General features: G+C 36.1%; 1 protein-coding gene across 6 annotated transcripts in view; it reads left to right on the top strand.

Annotated features, from left to right (window-relative positions):
- Positions 1-21,588, top strand: part of EVI5 (ecotropic viral integration site 5) — a 233,517-nt gene that overhangs the window by 197,493 nt on the left and 14,436 nt on the right. For all 6 annotated transcript variants that reach the window (XM_039236433.1, XM_039236436.1, XM_039236434.1 and 3 more), the window contains one exon: positions 529-624. In XM_039236433.1, coding sequence (XP_039092364.1) covers positions 529-624 — 96 coding nt within the window. The remainder of the gene's footprint in view (positions 1-528; positions 625-21,588) is intronic.

Raw genomic sequence — 21,588 nt, 5'->3', positions numbered from 1 at the left:
GGGAGAAGAAGGGGGGAAATGGTGGGGGAAAGGGAGAGAGGCAAACCATGAGAGACTCTTGAATGCTGAGAACAATCGGAGGACTGATGGGTTTGGTGGGGGAGGGGGGAGGTGGGCATGAAGGACGGCACTTGTGGTGATGAGCACTCACTGTTATATGGAAACCAACTTGACAATAAACTATTTGTAAAAATAAATAAATAAACATTAAAAAAATAAAGAAAATGCCTTTGAAATTCTAGGGTAATCTTTTCACTAGCAGACCATTCAACTGTTGGTTTCTACAAGTTTCTCAAAATGTACATTTTATAAGTTGTATTTGTTGTAAACAACTTCCACTAAGCATTATGTAGAAATAATCAGTACAGTTTACTATAAGTTACTTTTTAGAGATAGTTTGAGAACAGATTTGTTCAGAATTTAGCTAGTTAAAGGATATGCCTTATGCTATTCTGTATCTTAAAATATTTGAGTACATGCTGTGAAAGTTGTCTCTTGTTTTTGGTTTGTTTTATTGTCATAAAACAGAAAGAAGAAGGAAAGCTTCAAGGACAGCTTAACAAGTCTGATTCTAACCAGTATATTAGGGAACTGAAAGATCAGATAGCAGAGCTGAATCATGAGGTAAGTGATAAATTTTGATCTTCACATATTTCTTTCTTCCTTCCTCTGTATTGTAACAACACTGTATTACTGGTTATGACAGACTCTCGTGATAAATATTTTCTGTGAATCCTGATTATAATTAAATAATAATATTTTAGAAAACTGTCTTATTTTAAACAAAATTTGTTCTGTTCCAATATTGAGGATTAATTTTCCTTTAGCCTTTTTATTGTCATCTAAAATGCTCACTTAATATTTGCATGGCAAATTTTTTTATTGTAATCTGAAAACCTTCGATAATTTGTCTAGGTGTCAAAGTCACTTCAGTTAAACTAAAATTTTCTTTCTACCTATAGATACATTAGTGTTATTTACCGTTGTGGATAAAGGGAAGTCTTTTAACTTTTGTCTTCTTATTCCCTTCATGGTGGTATTACTGAGATTGCAAAAAAAGGATACTTGCCTAATATCAGTTAACAGATTTCTTAGTATCTAAACACTTTTTAAACTGGCACTATCTCGAATCTGTGAAATTTGACTCAAGAAATTTTCAGAAAGTAGTATTAAGAACTCTACTAAGTAAATTAATGTGTTTGATTAAAGAGATACTTTTTGTTAATGTGGCTTTAGGTCAATTTCCTTGACCTTTATTATTTTCTAATGTTAACTATTTATCTAAACATGAATACAAAAGCAAGTTTCTTACCTTACATTATTTATACAGTAAAGTTTATTCACAGTGGTAGATTTGAATGGGTAATATAAACCTCATTTGTTAAGAAAGAAACTCATTTTGACCACTAAATTAATTTAAACCTCAAAGTTTGGACATTACTCTTTCCTGGTTTTACATCCTTCAGTTAAAGCCTGAGTGTTTTGGGTCCAGGAGGTAGTCAATCTAAGTAAATTCTGAGTGAAGAAACAAAACATTAACAAAGATGGTAAATCTTCAATGCGGTTTAATTATAACTTGTCCTGAAATTATTATTATTCCTTATTCCTGTCATTTGCAACCATGATAGCAGTTAATGGATTCAGGATTATGAATAATCTTTACTTACTTATTTGTGTGCATTTTTTAAATAATCTGATCTAAGCTTTGTGTGAAAGAACAAATAAGATGTTCTAAAACTCTTACTGTTTTGGGAACCCTAGGAATTATTTCTTGTATTGAAAAGCTTTTCTCAAAAGAAATTTTGACTAGAATAAAGCAATCTCCCCCTTATAATTTTGACTTAGAGTGATAAGGAAGCTTTAATGTTGGTAAATTAAGAAAACTGTATGTGAATTGACTTTATTTCCAAGCCTAGTCTAAAAATCAGCCAGCAAACATTAATTTTGCCTGTCATGTACCTTAACTAAAAATAATGCTATTCTCCTTATCAGGACTGGGAAAAAAACGTTTACAAGATGTCTTACTTTAATGCCATTTTTTATGTGTGGCCTGTGAAAAATAATCTTTGGTCTTACACAAACATGGAAAGAAAATCAATAGAGTAGAATTTTCTACTATTAAAGAGATAGATTGTATAAATTGAAAACAAGAACAGCTTGTGGTGAGATGCTAATTTTGTTTACTCATACTATTCAAAGTACGCGGGTCCCTGGTTTAAGCATGCCCCAGTGAGAAAACATGGTAGAGAAGAGGGTGACTACAGTGCAGGTGGGGACCACACAAGAGTGCAGAGGTGAGAGTGACTGAGCATGGGTCTGAGAGTTTAGAGGCCAGACTCGATTAAGAGTTAATGTGGCTAAGTTGTGGGAAATAAGGATAGATTAATAGAACCAGCTTATGGTGAATCGTCAAAGCTAGAATAGATTAAGTTACTAGATAAAGTATACCATTATAAATCTTTAGTTAGAGGTTCATTTTCATTATGTTTTCTGAGCAGATTTTAATACCTTCACCTGTTTAAAAGTTTTGTAACTAAAGAATGAGTAAGTGAAAACAAGTGAAAGTTTAAACCAAGATAATAGCTGTAAGTACATTTATTATACACATTACTATTTGTTGGACGAGCTTCTTAAAAGGGGTAAATAAGGAATCACTTTTTCATTCTAGTGATTTTTTATTCTTTGTGCCATAGTATTTCACAATACAGAAAAACAACAACAACCCATAACGAAGGTCCTCTCTCTCCAACCTAACTTTTGCCTGTGTGCTAGAATTTGCTAGAATCTTTAGCTTTCAACATAAAAATTAACTTTCAAGTATTAATGTTATAACTGAACATGTGACTATTAATATTTTCTTAGCTGATTTTTATACTTCTTGAAATGTTGCAGATTCATCTTCCTGAAGTTATAGAAATTCTGTACATGCTATAACAACTGTGATCACTTAGTATAGTCATCTCTATGAAATAATAGGATTTAGTGGGTTAATTTTTATGACGGGCTGAGTATATTGTTGATTTACAAAAAACAGTAGTAATAGTTACTATTTATTGAGTACCCTCTGTTGGCCAAGATTTGTGTCACACACTTCATATTTATTATTACTAACCTTCATAATAATCCCACATGATGGTGTTATTCTCAGTTGAGTAACAGACAATAATTAAGTAACTTGCCAGGGTTATGCAAGTAGTAAATAGTTGAACTAGGAATGAATCAAACTGGCCTATCCTTTTCTGTGCTGTTTACACACATTAAATTAGAAAATATGTCATCAATATTTAAAAATCTAAAGAATCTCAGTTAATGACAATATTTTAACTGTGTAGTTCCCCCTGACACATTATTTCGCATACATCCAGTAAGTGAATTCTGCAAATGTCCTAGCAGCAAGAGCTCCCTCTCTCTCCCTGCTAGCATTGCAAATGGAAATTTATCTTCACTTCCTGCAGTTTACTGTGATCCATCCAAATGCCTTCTCTGACTCCCAACCCCTGCAGTTTCTACCGTCACTATCTAATTATGCTTTCAATTTTACCTACTTCACATAGAAAATTTTTATTTGGAGACTTTTACACCCTACCAAGACCCTCAGAGAAGCCACTGTGGAAACCTTTGCTGCCCCAGATGTGGCAAGAGCCGTGGTTAAATCCTCCCATATTCCTAAATCCTGCCCTTATGACGTACATAGAAAAGAAGCAGGGTCCCAACTCAAGTGTGTTCCTTATTCCATCTTCCCCACCTCCTACCCTCCCATCCATCTATAGTCACAGCTCTTACTAGGCACTGGGTTTAGAACTAAAGATAAAGATCGAAACACAACTGCTATCCCTCAAGGAGCTCACAGTCTAACAACAGAAGTAGGTATACAAATAAACAAATTGCAGTACATAATGAAAAATATGGCATTTAGTGTTACCATTCATTTAATAGTCACTGTGTGCCAGACATTGTCCTAAATGTTATACTTACATTATTTCTTTTAATCTTCACAACATTTCTATAAAGTAAGTAGCATCATTATTACTCACATTTTACATGTAATAAAACTGAAGCTCTGGGGTATTAAATAACTCCCCATGTTCATATGCTAATTAGTGATAGAAATAGGGTGTTAGTTCAGGCTCTATGACTCTTAAGTCCATTCATGCACTTAACCGCCATATGTCATAGCCTCCTTTGAAATATACAGGAATGAAATGGTAACAGCATCTGGGGTGGTTTTGAAAAATGAAAAGAAATTTATCAGGCAGATTGGGCATCAGGAATATTTAATCAGTTATATAAACCAAAATTGTAGTTTCTAGGAATTTGAATAAGCCATGTACTTTTGCAACATAGGTCTGTCTTCTCATAGCTACTGATAATTAAAGACAGAATATTTTCTAAATGCCAGGAAAGGGAGCTAGAAGAACGTAGAAGGTTGTTCTCGTTTAGTAGCCAAAGAAAATATACTCAAGACTCATTTTAGGTGTAGACATACTGAGAAGTATAATCCTATGGTTCAGCCAAATTACCAGTTGACTAGGCTTCTCTGGGTCCTTTGGAGCCTTGCTGCCATTTACAGTATTCTGTAGGTAAATGCATGCTAAGCAGCTGATTTGGGAATGTTTTCGAATACAGGTTAAATATTTTCACTTGCTTCTGATGGTGATATGTTGTGGTAGATGTTCTAGGAATAGGTAAATTTATTCCAGTTTTCAATTAAACAGCTTCGCTGAATATTTATGATGTCATAATAGTTTTGATGTACTTTATGTTCTTAAACTCTCATGAAAGTAATTCTAGTTATGTTTGTTTAGTAGGTTTTCTACATAGAAGAAGTTTTCTCTTTTTTTTTAAATGCTTAACTTATTTTTGAGAGAGACAGAGCGCAAGTTGGGGAGGGGCAGAGAGAGAAGGAGACACAGAATCTGAAGCAGGCTCCAGGCTCTGAGCTGTGAACACAGAGCCCAATGAAGGACTCAAACCCACAAACCATGAGATCATGACCTGAGCCAAAGTTGGACACTTAACTGACTGAGCCACCCAGGCGTCCCTCTCATTGTGGTTTTAATTGTGTACTTCCCTAATTACAAATAAATTGAGTAACTTTCCCCCTAGCACCTAGAACAATGTTGCCATATAGTAGGTACTCCATGAAAAAAAAATAAATGGTTACAATAGGCTTTGCTAATAAGGTAACATATAAGCTGTGATAGGAATGCTAAGAAGCTTCCTGATGTGCTTAAATCAGTGGAAAGAACATTCTAGGCAGAAGGAAAAAAAATAGCAGAAAGACCTTAGAAGAAAATGTAATGGACTTTGTAAGAAATCATACTAATGTGCCTGGAGTATAGTAGAGAATGGGGAAAAAATGGTAGGAGATAAGATTAAAGAGGTAGATGAGGTCAAATCCTATATGGTGCTTTATAAGCCAGGATAAATGTTTGTGTTTTATTTTTGGTAGGTTTTGTTGTTTTAATTTTATTTGAGAGGGAGAAAGAAAGTGCAAGCAGGGGAGAAAGGCAGAGGGAGAGAGACAGAATCTCAAGCAGACTCCATGCTCAGCGCAGAGCCAACTTGGGGCTTGATCACGTGACCATGAGATCATGACTTGAGCAGAAATCAAGAGTTGGACACTTAGGGCACCTGGGTGACTCAGTTGGTTAAGCATCCAACTCTTGGTTTTAGCTCTGGTCATGATCCCATGGTTCATGGGTTTGAGCCCCACAATGGACTCTGTGCTGACAGTACAGGCTTGCTTGAGATTTTCTCTCTCTCTCTCTCCCTCTCTCTCCCTCTTTTTCCCTCTCTCTCTCTCTCCCTCTCTCCCCCTCTCTCCCTCTCTCCCTCTCTCCCTCTCTCCCTCTCTCCCTCTCTCCCTCTCCCTCTCCCTCTCTCCCTCCCTCTCTCCCTCTCTCCCTCTCTCCCTCTCTCTCTCCCTCTCTCCCTCTCTCCCTCTCTCCCTCTCCCTCTCCTTCTCCCTCCCTCCCTCCCCCTCTGCCCCTCCTCTGCTCATGTTCTCTCTCTCTCAAAAATAAATAAACTTTAAAAAAGTTAGACACTCAACCGACTCAGCCACCCATGCACCACAGCCTTTGTATGGTTTTGTGGGGGTTTTTTTTGTTTGTTCATTTATTTATTTTGAGAGAGAGAGTACAAGTGGGGGTGGGGCAGAGAGAGAGGGAAAGAGAGAGAATCCCAGTTTGATGTGGGACTCAAATTCACAAATGGTGAGATCATGACCTGAGCTGAAACCAAGAGTCCCACACTTAACTGACTGAACCACCCAGGTGCCCGCCTTTAGATGGTTTTAAGCAGAGTGATGTGATCTGATTCACCCTTCCTGCTTTATGGAGAATTGATTATAGCAGAACTAGAATAGGAACAGAGAATGGAAGCTGTTAAAATAGTTTAGGGAAGAGCAAAGGTGGCTTAGAAGCATGGGAGAAGTAGAATTATTAGCAGCATGAATATATTAGAGTATGTTTCAGAGGTTGAGAATTTGCTGATGGATCATATGGGGGATAAGATAGTCAGTGACTCCAGAGATCTTTGGCTTGACAATTGAATGATTGGTGCCATTTACTGAGGTTGGAGAGGGCAAAAGATCGAGAGCTCTGTTTTGTTTATATTAAATGTTGAGATTCCTGTTAAACATGAACATGAAAATATGAGATGGGCAATGGAAATGTGAATATGAGGTTCTAAAAAGAGATTAGGACTAAAAGTAGGTAGTCATTGGTATATAAATAATATTCATGGATAAAGATAAGGGGGTCCAGGAGTGCTCTTGACCTTTAGATCAAGAAAGCCAGCAAAGGAGATCAAAACTACCAGTGAGTTGGGAGGGAAACTGACAGCTGTGGATATAGAAGCCCCAGAAAAGAGACTTTTAAGAAGGGAGCATTTCTTTTTTTTTTTTCTTCTTAAATAGTTTATTGTCAAGTTGGTTTCCATATAATACCCAGTGCTTATTCCCAACAAGTGCCCTCCTCCACGTCCATCACCCCCCTTCCGCGTCTCCCCCACTCCCATTAGCCCTCAGTTTGTTCTCAGCATTCAAGAGTCTCTCATGGTTTGCCTCCCTCCCACCTCCCCCACTATTTGCCCCCTTCTTCTCCCTCATGGTCCTCTGTTAAGTTCCTCCTAATCCACCTATACGTGCAAACATATGGTATCTGTCCTTCTCTGCCTGACTTATTTCTCTCAGTTTAATACCCTCAAGGTCCATCCATGTTGCTACACATGGCCAGATTTCATTCTTTCTCATTGCCATGTAGTATTCCATTGTATAGATGAACCACATCTTCTTGATCCATTCGTCCGTTGATGGACACTTAAGCTCTTTCCATGTTTTGGCTATTGTTGAGAGTGCTGCTATGAACATTGGGGTTCATGTGCCCCTATGCATCAGCACTCCTGTATCCCTTGGGTAAATTCCTAGCAGTGCTATTGGTGGGTCCTAGGGGAGTTCTATTGTTAATTTTTTGAGGAACCTCCACACTGTTTTCCCAGAGGGGCTGTACCAGTTTACATTCCCACCAACAGAAGAAGGGAGCATTTCAACATAGTTATTTTAATTAGATTTTAAACTTCCCTGGTCCTCTGGAAGAATGAATTTATTAAGAAGATTTCTTCAACATTTTTTTGGTCATTTATCAGAGAATGATGGATGATTTATGAAAGAACTTGACAGGAGGAATTGTCTGTCACTGAACAATTACTGAGATCCCCTTCCTGAAGAACTTAGAGAAATATAAGCTATTTTAGGACAGAGCTTGCCAAATAATAAAACAAAACATGATTATAGGATGCTGTAATAATACACAACCCAGGTAGGTGAAACCAACTTTGTGCTGGTCCCCAGTACACAGAAGGCCTTCTGTTATCCTCCTGTCTTCTCTGTTGAGGAGGCAATTTAAGTTATCCTATGTCACAAGAATCTTCTTTTATTTCTACTAGCCAAGTACAAAATTAGGAATTTGAGTTAATAAAAAGAAATCTAAACAAAGCCCATTCTGAAGTTTGGCTTAGAAAATGTTTATACATAGAGGCACCTGGATACCTCAGTCAATTAAACATCCAGTTCTTGATTTCAGGGTCATGATTTGAACCCCACATCAGGCTCCACACTGGACGTGGAGCTTCCTTAAGGTTCTCTGACTCTCCCTCTCCCTCTGCTCATACCCTTGCGTGTGCACTCTCTAGTGCACGCACACACACACGCTCGCGCACCCTCTCTCTCCCCCTCTCTCTAAGAAAAAAATGTTTATATGTGAGTACTCCTTTCTAAATTTTGATTACTGTTTATGTATGCTTGAGCTATAGATTTAGTTAAATATCTACCAAAAAGCATTTTAATGTCCTATTATTAATATGTTTAATATGTATATTCATTTGTTACTAACAATAATTTTTTCAAATGAGGAACTTTCAGAATCAAATGACAGACTACCCTTTCGTAACTGTTTGAATCTTTTTTTCCCTTTTCTGTGTTCTTCAGTTTAAAAGTAGTTTAGTATATGCACAAAGTGAGCACCAATTTAAAAATAGTTAAAAATCACCTGGACTTGAATTTATTTTTAAGACACTTGGAGACTCATTCAACATTCAAATTCATCTAGGCTTTAAAACCAGAATATTAAAGGTTGAAAAGGGGTTAGTAATTTGGCTCTCTACTTACTGGCAGCTGTTTTTTTCTTCTTTATTTCAAACTGAAACGTTATTTTTGTTTTTTTTTTTAACTGTGTGCTTATTCTGTATTGACTGTTTCTACCTGTCTTTATTTCCTTTTAAATCTTGCAAAACTGTGAGTATTTTACCTAGTTTACAGAAGACAGCCTAAAATAGAATTGACATTTTTACACATTGCATCGATAGCAACAGTATACTGGTAGAGGCAGAAATAAGGAACAAAAATAGTGTTTTCTTTTGTACAGATGTCTGTTGATAATCGAATCTTAGATTTAGAATTATTAATTTAGAAAAATTTCAATACATGGAGTTAAAAGCTTTCGTGCATATTGTTACAGTAAGAAGTGCAGTGTTTCTGATGTGGCAGCTGCTTCTTTTTTTTTTTTTTTTTTTAATTTCTGAGAGAGAGAGAGAGAGAGAGAGAGAGAGAGAGAGCGAGCGAGCAGGGGAGGGTCAGAGAGAGAAAGAGATCTAGAATCTGAAGCAGGCTCCAGGCTCTGAGCTAGCTGTCTGCACAGAGCCTGATGTGGGGCTCTAATCCACAAACTGTGAGATCCCGACCTGATTGGACGCTCGACCAACTGAGCCACCCAGGTGCTCCCACTCCCTCCATGTGACAGCTTCTTAACAAAAGAATGTATCCCCTTAAATTTGTTCTTTCTCTAGTTAGAGCAATGTAAAGTATCATGCAGGAGCTCACACAAGCCTTAGTAGGTATAGCCTTATAGGTAATTTGTTTTTCTTTGCTGCCAAAAGATTTCTTGTAGATGAGAGATCATATTTGTACTCCTATGAAAATTGTCTTAATGCCCTTGAATTAAATGTTTAGCACTGTTTTTAAATCTTACAACCTCCATTTATAGATTAAAAAATTCATTCTTAATGACTTTTTTACATTAATGTTATTACTCCTTTTCCTCTTATATGTTGCATTAAATCTTGGATAATCAGTTTATCTTTTTGAGGTCATAAGATTTTTTAAAACGTACATATTTTATGTCTGCAATAATACCACTCACTGTGTAAAAGACTTAAAGCTGAGATTTCAGATTAATATTATTTTTAAACCAGCCGTGTTCTTAAAGTTTATCTAGTTTTTCACTTGATAAATGAGGAAGCTGGGGGCATAAGAGTTAAGGGACTTACCCAAAGTTACACAGATAGTAATGGCAGAGACGGAACTATTGCCCAGGCATCCTGACTTCTGTTCTGCTACATCCCACTGCCCTACCACAATCTTGCCGACCCATTTACTTGTCACATGTTAGATACAGTAGGAGTTCCATAAGTGTTTAATTAAATTAAAAGTAATTCTCTCAGATGGAAATCTAATGTCTAGTTAGTAGGACTCTCTTGTCACCTAGTATTCTTTACTTTTCTTCCAGCATCAGGTGCTAGATTTCTCTTCCATTTGAAACTGGAGAATTGTTCTGACTGAACCCTTCAGATTCTGCTTCTTTCCAGTGGGTGCTACTAAACTCTAAGCTTTTAAATTTTAGGTGCTTTTCTGAAAATAGAAGCAACTGAGATTTTGTAGCCATATTTGACATTCCCAGAAACATAGAACTAGATAAAAATAGTTAACCTAATTTCATATATGCCTATCACTTAAGAAATACAAGCTTACCCAAAGACATAAATTAGCTCAGCTATTCAACACATCCTTTTGCAAGAGTTTAACTTGTGACCAGACTTCCAGCAATTGTTTCTACGTTAATTTTTTTAAAATCTCTAAAGCTATATATCTTTCCATTCATTCTTTGCCTCCAGAAAGAATATTTAACACATAAAAAATATTTGATAATCCCACATAGGACAGTTTACTTTTGATTCAAGACTTTTAGACCACTTTACAGTTTTGTGCTATTCATAGAAGGGCAGTGTTCTACCCAATTATATGCCTCTGTTTACCCTGTTCCTAGTACAGGTAAAACAAGACGTTTAAATTTGCTGATGAAAATATGTGTTTCTCGATGCTCAGCATCCCTCCTCATCAGGGAAATACAAATCAAAACCACACTGAGATACCACCTCACGCCAGTCAGAGTGGCTAAAATGAGCAAATCAGAGGACTCTAGGTGCTGGCGAGGATGTGGAGAAACGGGCACCCTCCTACACTGTTGGTGGGAATCTAATCTGGTGCAGCCCCTCTGGAAAACAGTGTGGAGGTTCCTCAGGAAACTAACAATAGAACTCCCCTAGGACCCAGCAATAACACTGCTAGGAATTTACCCAAGGGATACAGGAGTGCTGATGCATAGGGGCACATGAATCCCAATGTTCATAGCAGCACTCTCAACAATAGCCAAAACCTGGAAAGAGCCTAAGTGTCCATCAACAGACGAATGGATCAAGAAGATGTGGTTCATCTATACCATGGAATACTACATGGCAATGAGAAAGAATGAAATCTGGCCATGTGTAGCAACATGGATGGACCTTGAGGGTATTACACTGAGTGAAATAAGTCAGGCAGAGAAGGACAGATACCATATGTTTGCACGTATAGGTGGCTTAGGAGGAACTTCATGGAGGACTGTGGGGGAGAAGAAGGGAAATAGTTGGGGAGAGGGAGAGAAGCAAAGTATGAGAGACTCTTGAATGCTGAGAACAAACTGAGGACTGATGGAGGTGGGGGGAATGGGCATGGAGGAGGGCACTTGTGGGGATGAGCACTGGGTGTTATATGGAAACCAACTTGACGACAAACTATTTGTAAAAAAAAAAGAAAAAAAAGAAAAAATATGTGTTCCTGATTATGATTATTTCATTAAGGAATGGGAATTGAACCGTGAGAACATGACAAAAACAATAGGTCTGGTAGAAGAGAGTAAGGTGAGATAATGAAATCACTTTAAAAAAAAGGAGAATTAAATACAAAAAAACAGGTAAGGAAAGAAATGAGACCCTGGTGAGGATGAGATACCCAGGAAAGAAAACTCTTAGGAGTATCAAGTAAGGTAGATAAGACTCAAAAACAGTTAAGAGAGGGGCGCCTGGGTGGGTGGGTCAGTCAGTTAAGTGTCTGACTTAGGCTCAGGCCTTGATCTCATGGTTTGTGGGTTCAAGGCCTACATCAGCCTCTGTGCTGACAGCTCAGAGCCTGGAGCCTGCTTTGGATTCTTTGTCTCCCTCTCTCTCTGCCCTTCCCTGCTTGTACTCTATGTCTGTCTCTCAAAAATAAATAAACATTTAAAAAATTAAAATAAAGAGTTGAGAGATTTCTAGGATGACATCTGGGGAACAGCCTATTTAGAGAGTACAGACTCCATCCGAAACAAAGGATTTGAATCCAGTACTCAAAATCAAAGGACCAAATAAATAACCTCAAGAGATAATGTCTCATTGGCCAAGGAACAGAGCCAGATGGAGTTGTAAAGTCAGACTTGGATATGAATCTGTGTCAGATTCGATATATTTCTGACATTGCGCAGGATGCTATGCAAAATACAGTATAGTCTTACTCTCAAGGAATTTACAGTCTAATGGGGAAAAGTGGAAAGTTAATTTAAGAAAGACTGTATGGTTGGTACAAATAGTGAGGTTGGTACAAATAGTTCAGAAATGGGAGATAACACATCACATAATTTTGTTTATTTTAATTAATGGTTGTTGAGCTATCCTTGATGCTTAGGGGCAAGCCAGACTGCAAGTTCCTTGCAAAGATTGTGTCTTATTCAGCCTTATATTTCTTAGAGTGTTTTAAAAATCCTAACACAGTACTATGAACTCATAGATTCAGTCAGTTCTCTTGGTGTTCAAATTGTCCTGAATTTGACCTGTAGAAACTCTTTCAAGTATCTTTTTTTTTAAACAGTATCTTTTTTTTCTACAACTCCATTAGTCTTTGAGGATTTCTGTGTTTTCTGGCACCAAGTGGCAAGTTTTTACATAGTACTTAACATTAATTGAGAATAGCTAAATTTTCAAATGCTTAATAGTAAGACAATACCTATTAGTAGTAATCTGTAAATTGCTTAATAAATGGTTCCAACAGTTAAATTGGAAATGTAAGTCCTAAGAAACCACCTGAGGTAAACTGGATGTTAAGTACCACTTGGGTTATGAGAAGTTAAGGCAGATGAAAATAAGCATGTCTTAAAGGAACTGGAATTAACTATAAAGCCTTTAGTGATAGTTTTTATAGTTGCTTATAGCAGTTCTTAAATAGATTTAATTCAGTAAGAGTACAAGAGATTTACTCTGTTAGCATTCCTGTGAAAACACCATTGAATAGCATATTCGTAGATCTTAGACATGAGTAAAGTAAGATATAAATGCGTAAAGCTATTTCAGTAATATGTATAGTACCAATGAGATGTTAGCATGACTACTCTATTAAACCTATTTGTTAACGTTTAGAGTGAAACTAATAGGATGCGCTTAAAGATTTCTTTCAGCCTGATTGGGGCAACCATTTGAGCTATGATTTTAAAGTCCAGTGCGCTTACTCAAGTACTCGGGTTTCAAGACTTGAATATTCATTTTAAAAATGTTTCATTTATTCAGAAGCTGGTTATCCATACTTTTCATCTAAGCCTTACTTTCTTCTTTCATTATCATGCCAGTATTTCTAAACACATCTGTAAGATAGGGGGAAAAATTATATATGTGCAGTTTATCAGGTTCTTAATAGAAGTTCTAGATGTTTAAAAAATTTTTTTGTCCAGTTAGCTAACATACAGCGTATACAGTGCGCTCTTGGTTTTGGGAGTGATTCCCATAATTCATCACTTACATACAACACCCAGTGCTCATCCCAACAAGTGCCTTTCTCAATGCCAGTCAGCCATTCACCCCCACATCAACCCTCAGTTTGTTCTCCATATTTAACAGTCTCTTAGGGTTTGCCTCCCTCTCTGTTTGAAACTATTTTTGCCCCTTCCCTTCCCCCATGGTCCTCTATGAAGTTTCTCAGGTTCCACATATGAGTGAAAACATAGATAATCTGTCTTTCTCTGACTGGCTTATTTCACTTATCATAATACCCTCCAGTTCCATCCATGTTGTTTCAAATGATAGGATTTCATTCTTTCTCCTTTTGTGTTTAAGTTGATAAGTTTAGTTTTTGTTTCTGAATTTCGTGTCTTTATTCTCCAAAAAGAACTTACTGCAGGTGGTTGGGAAAATATCATTTATGGAGTAGTGGACTTAAATCCAGGAGACCTGAATTTTAGGCCTAGTTCTGCTGATTAACTGTGAGACCTTAGGATTCCAATATATTTCATATATTCATTCAGTCAGTAAGCATTTGAACACCATTTAGCTCCGAAGCATGCCTCAGGTCTTGGCTCAATTACTGCATCCTTTAGCAGCCATGCTAAATAATCTTTAAAGTGCTTTCCATCCCAGCCCTATGCTAGGTGTATAAAAGTCATAGTCCCAATTGTTAAGGAATTCAGACTGGTAGGGAGAACAGTTGGTATGAGCAATGCTGCAGTAGAACCACATGGTGCCATGGCCTACAAACGTGTCCTAAAATCTCTGCGCGTGGGGCTGCCTAAACTCTGTGTTAAAAGAGCAGTAGAAAATAGCCAGGAAAAGGAGAATAAAAGAATGTTTAGGCAGAGGCCATCATATGCAAAGGTTTGGAGGCAAATAAAGAGCTCAGAAAAGAGACAGAGAAGGAGCAGCTCTAAAAGTAGCAGAGAAGGGGCACCTGAGTGGCTCAGTCAGTTAAGCGTCCGACTCTTAATTTCAGCTCATCATGATGTCATGGTTAGTGAGTTCGAGCCCTGCATCAGGCTCCATGCTGACAGGGCAGAGCCTGCTTTGGATTCTGTCTCTCTGACCCTTTCCTGCTCATGCTCGCTTGCTTGCTCTCGTGCTCTCTCTCTCTCTCCCTCTCTCAAAATAAATAAACATTAATAATTAATTAATTAAAATAAAAGTAGCAGGAAAATTAGTAGAGAGGGACACTTCTGAAACTGGAGAGAGACTTAGCCTAATCAGTTTGATTTTAGTATGTGGTTCTGAAAATAGCATTCAGAGAGATTGATCCAGTGGTCAAGGGTAGAGCTTTCTTAATCAAATAAGGGGAAATCACAAAATAGAATCTTCTTCCTTGATTATGTTTTGGATTATATTCTTTTTAAGAGGTTGGTCCAAATGATCCATTTGAGAGCCAATTTGAATCTTTTCCATTTAATTTATATATTCTCTTCCTGTTATCACTATCCCAATACTTCATACTTGTTTTTAGTGTATAGTCTTAAATCTAAATCTTAGCTATGCCAAGATTTTGAAATATAACAAATCATTTTGAAACCTTATTTCCTTTTGCATCAAGTAATTCAGTTTTAAAATGCATGTTTTTAGGGGCACTTGGGTAGCTCCATTGGTTTAAGCATCCAACTCTTGATATCGGCTCAGGTTGTGATCTCTCAGTCATGAGATCCAGCCCTGCATAGGGCTCTGTGCTAAGCATAGAGCCTGTGGGGATTCTCTCTTTCCCTCCCTCCCTCCCTCCCTCCTTCCCTCTCTCTTCTCTCTCTCTCTCTCTCTCTTTCTCTCTCTCTCTCTCTCTCTCTCTGCCTCTCCCCTGCTTGTGCCCTCTCTCAAACTAAATAAACATTTAAAAAATATATTGTTAGTTTTTGAAAGTAACCTAAGAACTGGCAGTTTTTCAAACTAGCAACATTTATAAATGTGTTCTACAAACTCACTACATATCAACTAAAAGAGAATTGATAAAAGATGAAGAGCTAGCTTCCTCAGATTTACAAAAACTAAAAATTTTAAATTGTGGTTGGAAGTCTTTAGCGCAGTAAATCATGTGCTTTTCATGCACCCTATCTCACAGATGCAGTTGGACTTGAGATAATCAGATTTTCACTCCCCACGAACTGGACAGCTAAAAACATCATACAAATAATATGTGTCAGAGGCTTAGTGCTGCTTTGCTGCCTGTCTGATTTAAGTTGTTGTGGTCAGTCTGAGGAACCTGTGATATGATAAGATAGCATTCATGAGGTCATGTGGTTTGCAAGTGCCCAATCTTAACTAAGCAGCCTATGAGTACCTCAGAATGAGGAAGAGAGGCATATTAACCTTTTCTCTTTGACAAAACAGTGTAGGACTATGGTTATATATGTTATGTATTTTTAAAATTATTTGTCCATCAGGAGTTAATTTTGGTTTCCCAACAAAAAGTGAATGCTACACATGCATTCACCTTTCACTTAATACTTCTGTCTAAAGCATTAAACTTTTTATTGCAAATATTTTCACCTATTAAAATGAAGCTGGGGGGGGGGGGGTACCTGGGTGGCTCAGGTGGTTAAGCTCCTGATTCTTGATTTCAGCTCAGGTCATGATCTCACAGTTCATGAGTTTGAGCCCTGCTTTGGGCTCTGCTCGGACTGTGTAGAACCTGTTTGGGATTCTCTCTCTCCCTCTCTTTCTGCCTCTCCCCCATGTAATGTACCCTCTCTCCCTTTCTCAAAATAAATAAACTTAAAAAAAATTCTTTTCAAAGTAGCAGTCTCTCCATTGGAAACATGCCAAAAAATGACTACCTGATTTATATACATATGTATATATAAACAGATTTGAGATATAATTCACATATAGTACAGTTCACTCATTTAAAGTGTACAGCTCAGTAGCTTTTAGTACGTTCACAGAGTTATGCAGCTATTACCTCAATTTTAGAATATTTTTGTCACTCCAGAAATTAATACTATTCCCATTGGTAGTCATTCTTCATTTTCCCCAAGCTCCCTTCCTGAAGCCCTAGGCAAGCACTAATCTACTTTCTGTCTCTGTAGATTTCCCTATTCTGGACATTTCATTTAAATGGAATTATACAATATGTGGTCATCTGTCATTGATTTCTTTTACTTAACATAATGTTTTCAAGATCCATTCATGTTATATAGCATGTATCAGTACTTCATTCCTTTTTATTCCCTAATAATATTCCATCAATGGGTATACCACAGTCTGTTTATCCATTTAGTGCTTAATGAACATTTGGGTTTTTACTTTTTGGCTGTTATAAATATTGCAGATGTGAACATTCATATACAGAGTTCATTGTGACCATATGTTTTCATTTGTCTTGAATATTACTTACTAGTGGAATTGCTGTGTTTTAACCATTTAAAGAACTGTAATACTGTTTTCCAAAACAGCTGTACTATTTTACATTTCCACCAGCTGTGTATGAGGGTTCCAGTTTTCTCCACATCCTTGTCAATATTTGGTATTATTTCCCTTTTTTGTTTATAGCCATCCTAGTAAATACGAATGTTATCTCATTTTGGTTTGGTTTTGTATTTTCCTGGTGGCTAATGATATTGGGCATCTTGTCATATGCTTATTGGTCATCTGTATTTCTTCTTTAGAGAAATATTTACTCAGATCCTTTGCCTATTTCATAATTGGGTTGTCTTTTTATAATTGAGTTGTCAGAATTTATATATTTTAAATACAAGTCCCTTATCAGATAAATGATTTAAAATTTGGGTAAGTGATAAGATAGACTGATAAAACCTATGATTTAGCTTTAGAGAAGAATGATTTCTCTTAACTATTCAGTCCAGATAGAAAAGAAGTACTTTGTTCTTCTGAGGATGTTTTGCTAAATATTTGAATTTTTTTCGTTCTTCAGCTGAAGGTTAAATCAAATGAAATGTACATGGTACTTTGATGTAGCTTTAAAAGTTCAGAGTGAAACAAGTGTGAAGTGATTTATTTCCTGTAATTGGTCATAAATTTACATAGAAGTTCAAATATTCCTAACCTCATCACCATTGACATTAGAGTGCCTTCTAAATAATGTTAATGGTTTCAGTTTTATCAAGATGTGTCAGCTGCCAGGAAGAGGTCAATGCAGTTTCATTTTGTTTGCCATAGCACACTGGATAAATCTAAGTATACAGTATAGAGTCACTAAGAGTTCTTTGCAAATGACTTCTTTCTTCTCCCTCTCTCCTCTGGTAACAAATGCAGAGTATAAGTTTCTTCAGTGCCAAACTTTGCTTTCTACCTTTTTCACTTATTATTGTGGGTATATATTTTTTTCTTTGCTTCTGAAAGCATGGGTTTTAACTATCATTTTATACATTTAACACAGAATCTGTATTTTTTTAAATTTTAAGTGGTTTTATCTGGTGTTTACAAATAATTTACTTAAAGCCAAAATAGTCTTCAGCATTGTCTGTTTTGTATTATTTCAGTACAATCCTTGAATTTTTAAATTTAACCTACTTTTAAGTACTGTGGATCTGAATTTTTGCTCTTGTCTATGTAGTACAGTGATCAAAAAGTCATGACCTCCAATTGATCGCTTTTATTGGTTTCCTGTTCTGATTCACTGGAAATCTTTTGGTTTGTGTGCTTATGGCTAGTTTTAATCTTTGTCATATGTATAATTCATTTTTGAAAGAAGCTGATAATTGAGAACTAATTTAGCACATAATTTCCCTTTTACATTTTGAAAACTGCAAAATCTATTAAAATATTGTATAAGGATTTCAACAAAATTACTGATTAAACTTTGGAGTAAAAAGTAAAGCCTCTAGAACTTAGAAATACAAATCTTGTGATTATTGAACTTTATGTCCATCTCATATAAAGTATAATGTATAGTTTTTTAAAACTTTATATCTTGTACATCACTTGCAGAAATGTTAGATTTAGCTGTAATAGCAATAGCTCAGTGTTTTACAAAGATTGATTATATAAAACCAAATGTACAAATAGGAGCTTTTAAAATCTGATATGACTCAGTCTTGGAAACTTACTGCATCTGTTTTGCAGTTCACTTGGTATCACATGACTCACTTAAATGGTTTAAACCCTGTCTAGTAGTGATCAAAGTTCATTTGGTTAGGGGTTTTTTTGGTGTGTGGATGACTTTTTTCCACTTTGTTGTGGACTGATTGTCTTTCAGAACACTCAGTACAGCCCTTCTTATTCTTTTGAATCTCAGAAAGTGGTAGTTGTCTGTACAGCTCAGCCTCCAGTCACACGGGGGAAAATTTTTTGACTTTAAATAATATGCATGGAAGCACTTTTAACTGTAAAACCTCATATAAATATAAGGGTTTATTATTAATTTTCTTACTCCTACACATTAAAATTGAGAAAGGATAAGCTATTGTGTCTCTTTAAAATCAACTGTAAAAATCAACCCAAACTTGTTAAAGTTACCAGTGTAATTACTGAAAGCAAGCAAAAACATAAAGAATATGTGTCCTCTGTCCACATGGACACTAACCCAGGTGATCAGATTTCTCAGCACAGATTTCTCTATTATTCATAAGGAAGTTATATTTAAAGACTACAAATCTCTAAAGCAATGTTGTCTGTTTTACAAAAGAAATTTCTGTCTTACTCTGTAGAGCTTTAGCTAATGAAGTAGACTAATGAGAAATTCTTTTAATACTTGCGTTTCTTTAATGATTATTGAAGTCCTTTGGGTCTTCAGCATATTCATTCCTGCAGGTTCTTCTCCTTGCTTTCCAATTTTACTGATAATCTTCATGTGAAGTAGCTATAATAGTTCTTAATAATCTTTTTTAGTGTTTGAACTTTGACAATCATGCAGTTAGAAACTGCTGTTTCCTGTCAAAACCTACATTCATCAGACTATGAACATGACAGTTTCCTGTTTTCTTATTAGCTATACAGCATCTTATGCTGTATTCTTTATAAGTTGTATAATATCTTAACTTAATACTTTCTTTTTCTAATTGCTCTATACTTTCTTTGGGTCAGCATTGTTGAATACGTGCAGAGAAATCTTAAAGTCCGAACTCTTTGAAACTAGTGAGAGGTTAAGATTTGGTAACTTTTTAAGTTGTAATGAGTATGCCAGAATGTCTTAAGTATTTAAATAAATTCTACATGTTTTTATTTTTTTACTGTGTCTCTTCATGCATAACATGATGAAGCAGTCCGTATCAGGTAAGAAATGGTGCGTTATTGGGGTCTTGTGTATTGATACTGCCCTCGGTCTGCTTATTAATATTCTCATTCACAAAGAATGGGATGAATAATTAGTACGTAAGGGCTTTCTCAAGAATCCTGACATCTTTTTAGTGTAGTTCATTTATATTTCTTATGTACCCACTCTTGTCAAGTCAGAATGCTGAGTTCTAGGATACAAAAATGATTAAGAAACAGTCTCCCCATCATCAGAGGCTAACAGAAGACGTAGAATATATGTACAGCAACCTGTTGTTTCATATTTTTCCAGACAGTGCTAATTTTAAATACTTAAGTTTTTTTTTCCAAGTTACAATGAATTATCTCAAATATATGTGTGTGTCAATCAATAGAATATTAAAGTTTATGAAAATATGCCTGTTGATGTATTAAATATTTATAAAAATTACAAAAATGGCTTATAAAAATGTTAATATTTTAAACTATTAATATCAAAATAATACCAGAAAACAAAAAAGAAATACTTTTAAATGTAAAGGAAGCAGTTTTATTTTTTTTGTTTTTGTTTTTTGTCATTGGGTTATTTGGAGGTTTTGTTATGGTGAGTATAACTGCTTATCAAAATGGTCAGCTACAGGGGTCCCTGGGTGGCTCAGTCAGTTGAGCATCAGACTCTTGATTTTGTCTTAGGTCATGATCCCAGGGTCATGGGATCGAGCCACACTTTGGGCTCTGCACTGAGCATGGAGCTTGCTTAAGATTCTCTCTACCTCATCCCTCGCCCCTCATCCCTCCTTGGTATCATGGATGCACAGGGATGTGCTTGCTCTTTCTCTCTCTCTCTCTCTCTCTCTCTCCCTCTCTCCCTCTCTCCCTCTCTCCCTCCCTCCCTCCCTCCCCCCCCCCCCCTTCTCTCTTAGGTAAAAAAAGAGAGAGGTAAAAAAAGAGAGAGCCACAAATGAATTTGGAAGCATTTTTGAGAGGTTTTATTGATCACCTTATTTTTTTTCACATGCATGCTTTTTATTATGGAAATTTTGAAACATTCACAAATGCATGGAGAATAAGTTTAATAAACTTTGTGTTACCTATCACTGAACTTCAAAGCTTTCCTTTTTTTTCTTGTTTTTGAGCTATTTTCTAACAATTTAAATGGAATCAGACAGAATATACTCTTTAATATCAGGCTACTTGTGCTTATAAATTTTAAACATTTTTTAATGTTGCTGTAATTCATTTTCATTTTTGTATAGCATCCCATTATAAAAATAAAGAACCATTTATTTTTTTATTATTGATGCACATTTGTGCTGTTTTCAGTCCACAGAACTACCAAATAATGCTGCTGTAAACATTCTTTGGCATGATGAACATTTTTAGGCATTCCTATTGGGTCTTTACTTAAGAGTGAAGGTTTTGGGTCATAGAGGATGTGTAAGTCCATTTCTTAGGAGATAGTTCAAAGTTTTTAAAGTAGTAAAAGCTTACATATGTAGTAGTTGCTCTTAATTTTTACCAGCACTTGGTATTGTTGGTGGTTTATTTTAGCCATTATGTATACAGATCACATTGTGATTTCAGTTTGCATTTCCTGATAAATAATGATGTTGTGCACCTTTTCATGTATTTGTTGGCCATTTGGCTGTCTTTTGTGTGAAATGGCTAGTCAAAACTTTTGCCCATTTTTTCAGGTAGATTGTCTTAGTATTATTATTATTATTATTATTATTAACATATGAGAATTACCTGTCCTACATAAAGCTTTTTTGTGATAAACATATAGTTAGTATTAATCCCATTCTGTTCTTGCCATCTTAACTGTCTTGAAGGTGTCCTTGATGAAGAGAAGTTCTTCATTTTAATAAGGTTCAATTTATTTTTTCTGCCTTTATGCTTAGTGTAGCCTATTGAGGAAATCTTTTCTTGTCCGGAAGTCTCGAAACCATTCACCTATATTTTTTACTACAAATAATGTTTTGTTTTGTTTTGTTTTTAATTTGGGTATAGTTG

This window comes from Hyaena hyaena, unplaced genomic scaffold (assembly GCF_003009895.1).
Source record: "Hyaena hyaena isolate Hyena2069 unplaced genomic scaffold, ASM300989v1 scaffold_111, whole genome shotgun sequence".
NCBI classification, from domain to species: domain Eukaryota; kingdom Metazoa; phylum Chordata; class Mammalia; order Carnivora; family Hyaenidae; genus Hyaena; species Hyaena hyaena.
The sequence above is the reverse complement of the archived record's forward strand: the minus strand, read 5'-3'. Positions and strand labels throughout refer to the sequence as shown.